Source organism: Stenella coeruleoalba (genome assembly GCF_951394435.1).
Source record: "Stenella coeruleoalba genome assembly, chromosome: 7".
Lineage (NCBI taxonomy): Eukaryota > Metazoa > Chordata > Mammalia > Artiodactyla > Delphinidae > Stenella > Stenella coeruleoalba.
Window position 1 is genome coordinate 55434824 of NC_137153.1, and position 12183 is coordinate 55447006.

General features: G+C 44.1%; 1 protein-coding gene across 1 annotated transcript in view; it reads right to left on the reverse strand.

The window, feature by feature from the left end:
• The window catches only part of ADAMTSL1 (ADAMTS like 1), a 468040-nt gene that overhangs the window by 176604 nt on the left and 279253 nt on the right, over nucleotides 1-12183 (reverse strand). Inside the window, exon 17 of the mRNA XM_079927992.1 lies at nucleotides 5327-5506. Coding sequence (XP_079784118.1) covers nucleotides 5327-5506 — 180 coding nt within the window. The remainder of the gene's footprint in view (nucleotides 1-5326; nucleotides 5507-12183) is intronic.

Here is a 12183-nt window from a genome sequence, read left to right on the forward strand (position 1 = left end):
TGTGCTAATGGGTGGGATTGTGTTCCTGTCTTGCTAGTTGTTTGGCATGGGGTGTCCAGCACTGAAGCTTGCTGGCCATTGGGTGGAGCTGGGTCTTAGCGTTGAGACAGAGATCTCTGGGAGAGCTCTCACCAATTGCTATTACGTGGGTCTGGGAGGTCTCTGGTGGTCCAATGTCCTGAACTCTGCTCTCCCACCTTGGAGGCTCAGCCATGACATCAGGCCAGAGCACCAAGACCCTGTCAGCCACATGGCTCTAACATGTTGACCTCCAAATGGCAAAATCCTTTCTTTGTTTGAATAAAGGTGGCCTTCGAGGTCCAGGTTTTAGGGAACTGGCCCAGGGTGGCCATCCCTGGTTTCACATCAACATGATCTCAGGCAGAAACCTCCTTGTTTTTCCATTTTGTCTTTAAGTTACTCATTGAAAAAACTGGCCCGTGGTCCCAAGGACGGTCGCAGCTTCGGCTGGTGGGGGCCCTCCCTCCCACTGGGCTCCCTGTTTTTACTTTTGTAGCCTGGGATTTAGAGTTAGAGAGTCACAGAGTCCAACTCAGTATTTCAGTAGTTGGCAAGTCACTTAAACTCTCTGAGTCTGTTACCACTTCTTATACTTATTTTGCAAGGCTGGGAATTAAATGAGATAATATATTTTAAAATTTCACACATAGAAATGACATTCAGTTAATGCTAATTCCTATCTCCTTCCTTTACAAATAAATTATAATACTTTAATGTCAAGTATCAGATAATTCTTATGCATTTACTTTGTTTGAGGTGGGGCGCTAAATGCTATGGGACAAAATGTGCAAGATGGTTCCTAACCTCAAGGGGATGTCATCAAATAATGGGAAGAAATCCAAATGCATTGTTAAAATGAAATAGTATATTAGGGAACATAGAAATCAAAACCCCAATGAAATACCACTTTACATTCACTAAAATTCCCATAATCAAAAAGATGGACAACAATAAGTATTATTATTATAAGTGAGGATGTAGAAAAATTAGAGCCTTCCTGTATTGCTGGTGGGAATGTAAAATAGCACAGCCCTTTTAGAAAGCAAGTTTGATATTTTTTTAAAAAGTTAAGCATACATTTATCATATGACCCAGCAATTTCAGTCCTAGGTGTCTTACCCAATAGAAATGAAAACATACATCCATATAAAGACTTGTATGCTAAGGTTCATAGCAACATGATTCTTAATAGGCAAAAGTGGAAACAACTCAAATATCCCTCAGTTGGTGAATGGATAAATGAAATGTGGTATATCTGTATCATGGAATATTTTATTGACCCTAAAAAGGAATGTTCTGATAATGTGCTACAAGATGGATAAACATTGAAGACATTATGCTAAGTTGAATTTTAGAGTATATAAATTATACTTCAATAAAGCTGTTTAAAGAATTATATAGTAATAAAAGAATTTAGTAAAAATATAAAACTAAAAGTCAACTGAAGTATGAAAATATTAATGCTAACAATTGGTGAATGCTTATGGTATACTAGTGATTTCCTGGTCTAATCTGGAAGATCGTTGGAGTCTGGATGGGTATAGAGAGCCGGGGATAAGCATGGGAGCCAGGGAAATAACCAGAATCAAGGTAGAAGAGTTCAGTGCACAAGGCCAAGGCAGGCCTGGGGGCAGACCTAAACCAGTCTGACTGAACAGAGGGGCCAAGTGGAGAGTGTCAGGAGCTCAAGAGGTGGTTTGGGGCCAGATGTTGGAGACTTTTAATTTTCAGACAGAAGGTTTGGACTTGGTCCATAAGGCAATGAGGAGCCATTAAAGGGAAGAGTGAAATGATGAAAGAGGTATTTTGAGAAGGTAAATCTGGCAACAGTGTCTGGGAGGGATGGGAGTAGGAGATGATGAATGGCAGACAGGGATGTCAGTTAAGAAGGCTGCCACGGTAGTCCAGGCTTGAGATGATAACGGCCTGAACTAGGGTCATGGCAGCATGCCACGTTAACTTGAAAACTGACAGTAGAAACCAAAAAATATTATCTCATGTATCTAAGTTTTATATGCTAGCCCATGGAAATGAACTATTCTATGCAAGGCACTGTGATATCCACCACCCTGAAAGACATTTAAGACGCAAAAAACGGGGATGAGAATCAAGCCCGTTGCTTTTGTTCCCTGATGATCGTGGATTCCAAATTCCACCTATCCCTTATTTTATTGTAAATGACAGCACCGAATCCAGGGACCAGGTGGGATGGGGGTAAAGAGCCTGGAAATTTTAAAAGCCTGGTCATTTTAGTGCTGCCAAGTAGAAAAATGGAAAAATGGACTGTGTGTCAGAAGATGAGTTTAGGATTTTGGTCAAGTCTAGTTCTTTCTCTAAAATTCTCAATTTCTAAACTTCTCTCAATTTCCACATCTCTAAAACAGGGAAACTATATTCGAGCAGGGATTTTCAAACTGTGTTCTTTAACTATGTTGAACAAGTGATTTAGGGGCTTCTCAGGTGGTCTGGAGACCCAACCACTTGGAGATCCGGGACCCCTACCCAACCTACCCCCTACTTCAACCAAAACAGCTCTGATTTGTTCTGTTTTAGATTTCTGGCTTCACAATAACATTTCAATGGAAAAAAGGGTCTTGTGGCTTTAATGTTTAAAAGAACAACTAGGTTATAGGATCTCCTAAGTTCCTTCTAGCTCGAAAATTGAGTTTAATTTCTCTTATATTTTTGTGAGGGAGGAATTTCCGTAAAAATATGACTTAAAAATAATGAATAGCCAACTCTTTCAAGAGATGCAAGTGTTTCTTTTAAAGAAAAGAAGTAAGGTCTTTTGAGAGGCCTTTCTTCGGAATAGGATCTGAAAGTAATTTTATTTGAAGGGTTTAAAACGTTGGCTTAATTCTGTCTCTGAGGGATCCTGTGCAGTAACCATGAGATTGCGCCCAGATAGTTGAGGATGAAAAACACCCATAGATCATCCAGGTTTTCCTTTCTCCAAGGGGAGTCCTGTGGGAGTGTGTGGAATGCACGTCTCATCCCAGACAGAAGGGCCAAGGGAAGGGTTGTTGGGACGATAGGGGCAACTGGAAACCCTGTGAACACCCCCAGGAGCACTTTTGTATGGCATCAGCTTGAGTTTAACACCGGTGAATCGGGGCTAAAATCCCACCATTCCCAGCCCCTTCTCAATGTTTGGAATTTCCATTCATCAGCCCAGATAATGCAGAACCTAGTAACATTCCCTGGATAAGGGCTAACTCTACCTAGTTCCCCAAATGTAACTTCCACCTCCTAGGAAGACCAGCAAAGCTTGTGGGAGGCCTTGGTCATGATCCTGGATCCAGCCAGTCAAGTGCTTTCTTTTATTTCCTCTCCTTTTCCCGACAATGAGGAGGGATGGAAGAAAATCATAACAATAGTTAAGGGTTAACTTTTACTAGACACAAAGTACTTCATGTGCATCATTTAATTTTTAAGCGTCCCAATAACCGTGTTAGTGAACACTATTATCATCTCCAATATTTAGCTAAGCAAACTGAGGCCTAGAAGGGTTAAGTAACTAGCCCAGGTTATACAGCTAGTAAGTGGCAGAGTCAGGATTCGAACCTAAGTTTGCCTGTCTTTGAGTCTGAACTCTTAACTACACGTGATACTGTTCTAAAGGTCTCCTTTACGTAATGGGACCCATGGGATTGCAATGCAGCAGTCTCCTTTCCTTAGTGCCTAATCACAGGGTCCCTCCTTCAGATTTTCTCTGTGTTCCATATGCTCAGAGGCCACAAACTCCGGGAAGTTGGGAGGACAATTCTCATACACACAAGTCCCTTTCTCAGCATCCCACTCATGGAAGACTATCACCGACAGACTTAGAAGAGCAGTGCCTTTTACACTACGCCCCTGGGAGGAAGTCTTCATCTAGAGTCACTTACTTGGCAAATACATCAGTGCCCTCGTCTGCACTGCTAGTTTTGTTAAGGATTTTTCATATATGATACCACACCCCAAATCAACAATCCATGGAAAATTTGTCACTGACATGTTCACACATGCCCATACAGATATGCTCATTCCACACATTTAATCTTTTATCCTTCCGAAACAAAATTATTTCTAAAAGATGAAATAACAATCATTGCCCCTTCTGTTCTCAGCCATTTGCGGGGAGCTACCATCAGAAGGCAATTTTACTGCCAAATTACCAAATCTATGGTGTGTCAGTTACCTCTCAATTTCAGTGCCCTTTGCAGGTACCGTCTGATGGACCTCTACACGGGCTGACAAAACACAGGGCAAGAATTCTCAGAATGTAGGTTGAAAGACATGGCATCTTAATTTTCAGAGGCAGCTTTCCCCTCTGTGATGTATTTAATGCTTCTATGCAAGGAAGGAGAGGGGCTCGACTCTGCCTGGGACACAGAGATGTTCACTTCAGGCCTCGTCCTTCTGTTCTTGGCTGTATCTGCTTGCCAGGGGGATTTCTCTATGAAAGACACATAGGCCCATGAAGCTGGGGGAGTTGCAGGCAAGTCAAAGAAGGAGGAGAGGCTGAAAACAAGTTGCAGCTGGGTATCCATGAATTAGTTCGTGCTAGTGTTCAAGTAGGAATGATTTAGAGAAGTCGGTTAGTTGGGGATCTATCCCTAACTTACGAGGCAAGTCAGGAACGGCAATGCCGATGCAGCCATCTCCCCAGATGCAGGGCGACGGGGGAAATCAACTTCTCTGGCTGGGAAGCTGTTGATGTTCTGGAGCCAGAAAACTGACAGGAAAGAGGCAGGATTTCCTTGGCCTTCTTTTCCTAATAAATCATGTGCCTCATTCTCCAGTAACTTGGAAGAGAAAAACTAGAGAGGCTTTGCCTTTCCTGAGGAGAGACTAGAAACATCTGGGAGTAGGAGAGGCAGGGGGGGGTCAAGGAGGTGGGAGCGAAGGTAGCGGAAGAACCTGGTGTTCTGAGTAGAATCCCGGGCCCGAACAGTACGAATGAATGAGGCCTGGTTTTGTTCCGCGAAGGGCCCGTTTATAATTCCCTGCTTCTGACTGTTGAGTGAGGGCTGGCTGCTTAACGCGCATCCCTGCAGCCTAGTTAAAATCTAGTTACACGATATGGTATATCAGCGCTTACAGAAACTCTGTTCCATGCAGAACTGATTCACTTTGCTGCACACCTGAAACTAACACAAAAGTGTACATCAACTATGCTCCAATAAAAATTAAGAAAACAAAACTCTGTTCCACAGTGTTAGGAGGATTATTTTGTTCTCCTCTCGCCTTCTGTATCTATAAGCTTGGGCGCCTTCTCCTCCTTCTGCCTCTTTTGTTATCTCCTTCTGAGAAGCATACCTACCTCCGTCCAGTCAGACAGCAGCCACTCGCTGGGACAGTCATCTTTCTTGCAGGCTTGCTGGGAGGCCAGTTTGGGGGCCGAACAGAAGGTCTCTGGAAGCTCCAAGAAGCTGCCATCAGCCATGCGCTGTTTGCAAAGAACCTCGCGCTTCTGGATGCCCCCTCCGCAGGTCCTGGAACACTGGAGAAGGAAGAGAAAGCAGACCCTGCATAGGACAGTAGCACATTTGACTGCTAATTCTTACCTTAGCCTTGGTTTGACTCAAGAGCGAAAAAAGAACCAAAAAAAAAAAAAAAAAATAGAAAAGGAAGAATACCCAGGAACCAGCCCAAAGGATTTTGCTTCCTCTCCTTCAAATGAATTTTGTAGCAAGTTCTACACCCTCTGCTCTTAATCTCAAATATGTAGCTAGAGCACCCAGGAATTTCACGGGCCTTTAAATCTTAGAAAGTTGGTTCTACCTAGGGGCAGGACAGGAATAAAGATGCAGATGTAGAGAACAGATTTGAGGACACAGAGAGGGGGAAGGGGAAGCTGGGACGAAGTGAGAGAGTGGCATGGACATATATACACTACCAAATGTAAAATAGATAGCTAGTGGGAAGCAGCCGCATAGCACAGGGAGATCAGCTCGGTGCTTTGTGACCACCTAGAGGGGTGGGATAGGGAGAGTGGGAGGGAGACGCAAGAGGGAGGAGCTATGGGGATATATGTATACGTATAGCTGATTCACTTTGTTGTGGAGCAGAAACTAACACACCATTGTAGAGCAACTGTACTCCAATAAAGATGTTAAAAAAAAAAAGTTGGTTCTAAACTATGATTTGCAGTCACCCAAGACAACTGGTTTAAAAGGTTATATAATAGAGGGCTAAACATATTTATGACCCAGTGAAAATAATCTGTGCTGCTTCCAGAATGAGCAAGAGGGAGCTGCTGCCACCAGTGTAGATCTGGAGGAATTAACCTGCAGAGAAGGCAGCACTTCCTCTCTCTCTAAGTGTAAACATCCACTCTACCCTATTGGAGGGGCGGTAGATTTGAGGCTTGGTTTTCCGAAGGACTCCCTGGAACACGTTTCTTGTAGGACTGGTGTTTTTTTAGGGCGGTGAGAGCAAGACCCATGGAAATTTGGGATACAAGAAAAATCACCTCATGTTAGTGGTTTTCAGCAGGACCCCAATCAAACACACCATTTACAAGTAATTTAATAGTTATCATCCAGTTGCCCGAGGCGGGGCAGGAGGCTGTCATTCCAGGACTCTGTTCCTCCCTTGCGGTAGGCAAAGCAGCCCTCCGTTTTTAGCTGGGCATAAGACCTTTTGGCATACAGACTATATTTGCTGACCTCCCTTGAAGGTGCCGCGTGACTAAGTGCTGGGCAAAAGGATATACGTAGAATGTTGTGTGCAACTTCAAGGAAAAACCCACAAAAAGAAAATGTGGCATTTTCCCCTTCCCGCCTCGTCCTTGCTGGCTGGAATTTGAACACGATGTCTAAAATTTAACCTTCCGCCTTGGATGGCGACAGGCAAAAGGAGGGAAGCAGCCTATCTTCCTGGGGGTGAAGCCAACATACCGGCCCTGGATGGCCTGTGTGTGTATAAGAGGAAAACACTTCTCTCTCTTATCTAAGCCACTATGCCTTTGGGTGTCCTGTCATTTTTTAGTCCATCTAACTCTAGCTAGAAAGACAAATACTGTATGAAATCACTTACATGTGGAATCTAAAAATTACAACAAACTAGTGAATGTAACAAAAAAGAAGCGGAATCACAGATATAGGGAACAAACTAGTGGTTACCAGTTGAGGGGGGGAGGGGCAATATATGGGTGAGGAAGTGGGAGATACAAACTACTGGATGTAAGATGGGCTCAGGATGTATTATACAACAAAGGGAATATAGCCAATATTTTGTGATGACTAAATGGAAAGTAACCTTTAAAAACTGTATAAAAAATTTTTTAAAAAATGAAAAAAGGAGGCATAGGCACAAATGCTAAGAAAGAGGGAAAAGAAAAAAAAAATCTAACCCTAGCTAATCTACCAACCATGACTACTCTGTTCTGCGGGTGGAGGGATTTTATTTTAAAACTCTAAGGAGTGCTCTGCTTTCTTCAAGAATAGTCCCTTTTCTTGAATCTGCTGCCCTTGTGCTTGCTGAGAAATTAGGCCTGGGTATACAAAGGCTGAGCGTTTGTGCTGTAGGAGCTTCTCGTGCTGCAGCAGTGGGCTCTCCGAACTCATGGGGGTCTGTGATCAGTTGGCTGGAGTCAGAACTGCAAGGGGGATGGGTACCCAGAGTCAAGGTGAGGATGGTGGTACAGTGCTCCTGAGGAGAGTCAGAACGCTGCTGTGGCCCAGCTGTCACCCTCTTATTCGGTGGTCCCAATCCTGATGCACTTGATTTATTTCTAAAAATTTATTTAATTAATTATTTTTGGCTGTTGTTGGGTCTTCGTTACTGCGCGCGGGCTTTCTCTAGTTGCGGAGAGCGGGGGCTACTCTTTGTTGTGATGGGCGGGCTTCTCACTGCAGTGGCTTCTCGTTGCAGAGCACGGACTCTAGGCACGCGGGCTTCAGTAGTTGTGGCTCGCGGGCTCTAGAGCGCAGACTCAGTAGTTGTGGTGCACGGGCTTAGTTGTTCCGCGGCAAGTGGGATCCTCCCGGACCAGGGCTTGAACCCGTGTCCTCTGCATTGGCAGGTGGATTCTTAACCACTGTGCCACCAGGGAAGCCCCTGCTGCACTTTAAAACCACCTGGGAGCTTTTGAAAAGTCCTGAGTCCTGGGCCCCATCTCAGATCCATTAAACTCTGGGATATATGTCCCAGACATTAATTTTTTAAATTAAAAAACATTCTTTTTTTAAACCTCCCAGGTAATTCTATGCAACTAGGATTGAGAACCATCTCTCCAATGAATGCCCCTCCATCATTTCCAATGGGAGTAAAATAAACATGGAGGGGAAAACCTGGGACCCAGAGCAGCCTCTGTTAGAGCCAGTGGTTACGTGGAGTATCTTATAAGGTGTATGGGTGTCCATCCAATTTGAATAAATGCTCCCAATATAAACAGGTAGGTGGATATGAACAGCATTCAGATTTAAGCATCTTACTGAATGTGGCAATAAGGTAAAATGCAGGTTAATTTTTTCTCTCTTTCAAATTAAGGAGCGGATGAAAATAATTGGTTTTATTTTAAGGGTGACATTGTAATGTGCTATAGAGTGTGACCACTCACTTAAAATAACAGAGCTGAGGGCTTCCCTGGTGGCGCAGTGGTTGAGAGTCCGCCTGCCGACGCAGGGGACACGGGTTCGTGCTCCGGTCTGGGAAGATCCCACATGCCGCGGAGCAGCTAGGCCCGTGAGCCATGGCCGCTGAGCCTGAGCGTCTGGAGCCTGTGCTCCGCAGCGGAAGAGGCCGCAACAGTGAGAGGCCCGCATACCGCAAAAAAAATAAATAAAATTAAAAAATAACAGAGCTGAGTTGTCACTTTGCAGATAGGACCTGATTTAAGGGACAGACCCTCAGATGATTCCCCCCTAACACTATATGGAATTCTGTGCCAACTGTATGACAAAACAACTGCAAGAAAAGTTAAAAAAAATCAGCTTGTTATTTTGAAGTTTGACCTACACAGAAAACTTGCAGGAAATTCTCAACACCCAAAGATAAAGTAAGACTCCTGAGAATGTCCTTCAGAGCCCTCACAGTCTGACCTGCATTGAGCTTCTCAGCCACGTTCCTTGCCGGCCTGCTGTGGGCTGGTGCTTTAGCTGCAGTGGACAATCTGCCCTTCCCTGGGCCCACAGATGCCTCCTCTGCTCAGGCCTTTGATCACGTTGTTCACTCTGGGAGCAATGCCCTTCACCTCTCTGTCCATCCAGAAACTTCCAAGACATCCTTGAAGGCCCAGCTCACCGGCCACTTCTTCAGGAAAGCCTCTTTTAACCCCTCTGCCTCATGGTGTATAAGTCACCTCCCACCCCACCTTGACCTGGAAGGGTACTGCACATCCCGTTCGGGCTGGTTGCTTATGCTCCCGCTATTTTCCTCCGCCTCCCTGCATTCACATAGGATTATGTGACTTTTGAGGAAAGGGAACGTATTCATCTTTCTATTCCCCAGTGCCTAGTATAGCATCTGGCAAAGAGTGTACACTTCATAAATGTTTGTTGAACCGATGACTGGATGAACGAAAGGGCCAAAAAGCCAGATGCTGAAAAGATGTAAAACAAACATCCAGCTGATGGGCTGCACATCCACCTTTTATCGGACTGTTTTATCATTAGCCAGAAGCCTCTTCTAAGTAAGTCGGCAGTGGGTTTCAGCCAGCTGCAGTGCGTGCTCTGCGGGGTGCTCTGATCCTCCAGGGATGGCAGACAACCCTCTGGCTGGGTTAATGTCGTCAGGGATTTGGCTTTTAAACGCTTGTCTCAACTTCGCTCAAAAAGTTTCCCTGGTGTGTACACTGAGGAAAAGGTGGTTTTCAAAAAAATTTTTTAATTGTAGAAGATGAAATCTCAAATTAGAAAAGGTTCCAAAGTCTGTGATGACTTTGTGAACTGGTCAAGGTTATGCGGTGAGGCTGATAGCTCTGACGTGAGAGGCAGAATGCAAAGGAGAAAAGATTTTGAAAGCAGAAGCAAGAGAAATTTAATAAAATGACATGAAAAGTGTTTGCTTTATGAATCATCATTGAAAATAATATTGTGGTATGAAGATGGAGATCTCTGGTAATGGGTATTGTTTTAAAATATATTCCATAAACAGAATAAATAACCCAAAAGAGCATGTATATCGCTTATCCTTGTTGCCATGCGTATTTCATGATATAAGGTCATGGGTTCATTAGTTTTATAAGAAAAGTAAAAACAATACAACATGAGGAACACGTAAAAGTTACGTTTCTATACAAAAATACAATGGCCTGAGTGTCCTGTATTTTTAAGAATTTCCCCATGATCAGCACATTCATAAATTCTGCCTCTTTTGACATTTTTGGTTTCATGCTGACAGTTCAATTCACTGAGAGCTGAGTTCACTTCCTTGGTACCTCGAGTCACACATTGACCCCAACACAAAGTGATGTCTACATTCTGTTTCTAAGGTCAAGTTGCCAGTTTTAACATAATGTGCTCTGCTTAGCTTCTAACTCATTTCATTCCTTTCTTCATTCTCTCATTCATTCTTTCATCAAACATTTCCTGAGTACTTGCTGAGTGCCAGGCACTGTACTAGGTGCTGAGGACTTAAGATGACTTAAGATGGTCACTACGCCTCAGTCCAGTCACTGCACTTTACCTTAAGGTGTGATCAGTTTCACAAAAGAGGGAATATAGACAAGAGTGCAACCAAGTCTTTATGGAAAAGATGGGGAAGGCTTTGCAGAAGAAATGGTTGGCCGGGGAGATAGGAGCGCTGGCAGAGTCGGACCACGTGTGCACAGATGGAGAAACACGGCATGTCCACACACCTCCAATGAGTCCTGAGAAGGCAGAGCTTAGGGTTCATGGGGACGTGTCATTGGGAAAGGAGACTGAGAAGGCGGATGAGTGGCAGACAGTGAAGGGCCTTGGACATAACTGGACATACTCTTAAGACCCTGGGGTGTCATTAAATGTTTTAAAGTAGGAGGTAACACGATCTAATTTGCAGAAATGATTCAGGTGGCAAAGGAAAATGGGTTCCAAAGAGTACCGCCCTGTGAGATGTTAATAGATGTGCCAGGGAGAAAAGGTTTCGTTGTCAAATACGTCTAAACGACAGTGCATGCCACACCCCTATTTGGGGGTTCTGAGCACATATTAATATTTTAAAGGTCTGACAGAGGGCCTGTAGTAAAGAACCACTGATATCAGGTTGGGGAACATCAGATCAGAGTTAGGTGAGACAGTACAGGGAGAGCAAGTAAAAGGCTGTTTGTAGTAGTTTGGTTAGTTGAGAGCGCTGGAACCAAGGCAGTGGCAGAAGGATGAGAGAGGAAGAGAGCACTGCGGGGTTGGGAAGATACAGGAGGTGGAATCAACAGGACGTGGGTGTTGACTGAGTGTGAAGAACGAATGAGGCTGAGATGGCACTAGTTTCTCGCTGGAGAACAGGCTAGATGGTGGTGTTACCCACAGCACAAGGTCCACAAGGGAAGGCCAGGTCTACGGGGGAAGGTGGCAGGTAGGTGTGTTATCGAGCTTGACGTTAGACCTTCAGAATTTGAGGTAACTTTGCAACATACGAGGTTGAGAGGTTCAGAGGGTAATCAGAGAGTGTTTAGTATATAACAGTGGGAAAAACTAAGTCAAACTGAAGGAAGGCTCAGAAAAACAACAACAACAAAAATGAGGACTGGAATCTCACTTACTAAACAAAATTATTAAATAAGAACAGAATTTCTATATGGGCCACTTTGTGAATTAAAATTATCTTGTTAATCTAATATCGATTAAGCTTTCTTAACCCTGGAAGTGCAAGGGGTGTGCAGTATATCTTCTGGGTTCAACATTCCTGTTACTTCGTGAAGCATGGGCTAGCATACCCACTAAAATTCAGAGCAATTGTTAAAAAGAATTTTCTGCTAATAAATAAAAACAAAAACACTTCACCTGTGAAATGTGAACTCTGATCTGTTTTGCTGACAGTTATTTATTTTTTAATTAATTATTTTTTGGCTGCATTGGGTCTTTGTTGCACGGGCTCCCTCTAGTTGCAGTGAGCGGGGGCTACTCTTTGTTGTGGCGTGCAGGCTTCTCATTGCAGTGGCTTCTGCTGTGGCAGAGCACGGGCTCTAGGCCTGCAGGCTTCAGTAGTTGTGGCACGTGGGCTCAGTAGTTGTGGCTCGAGGGCTCTAGGGTGCAG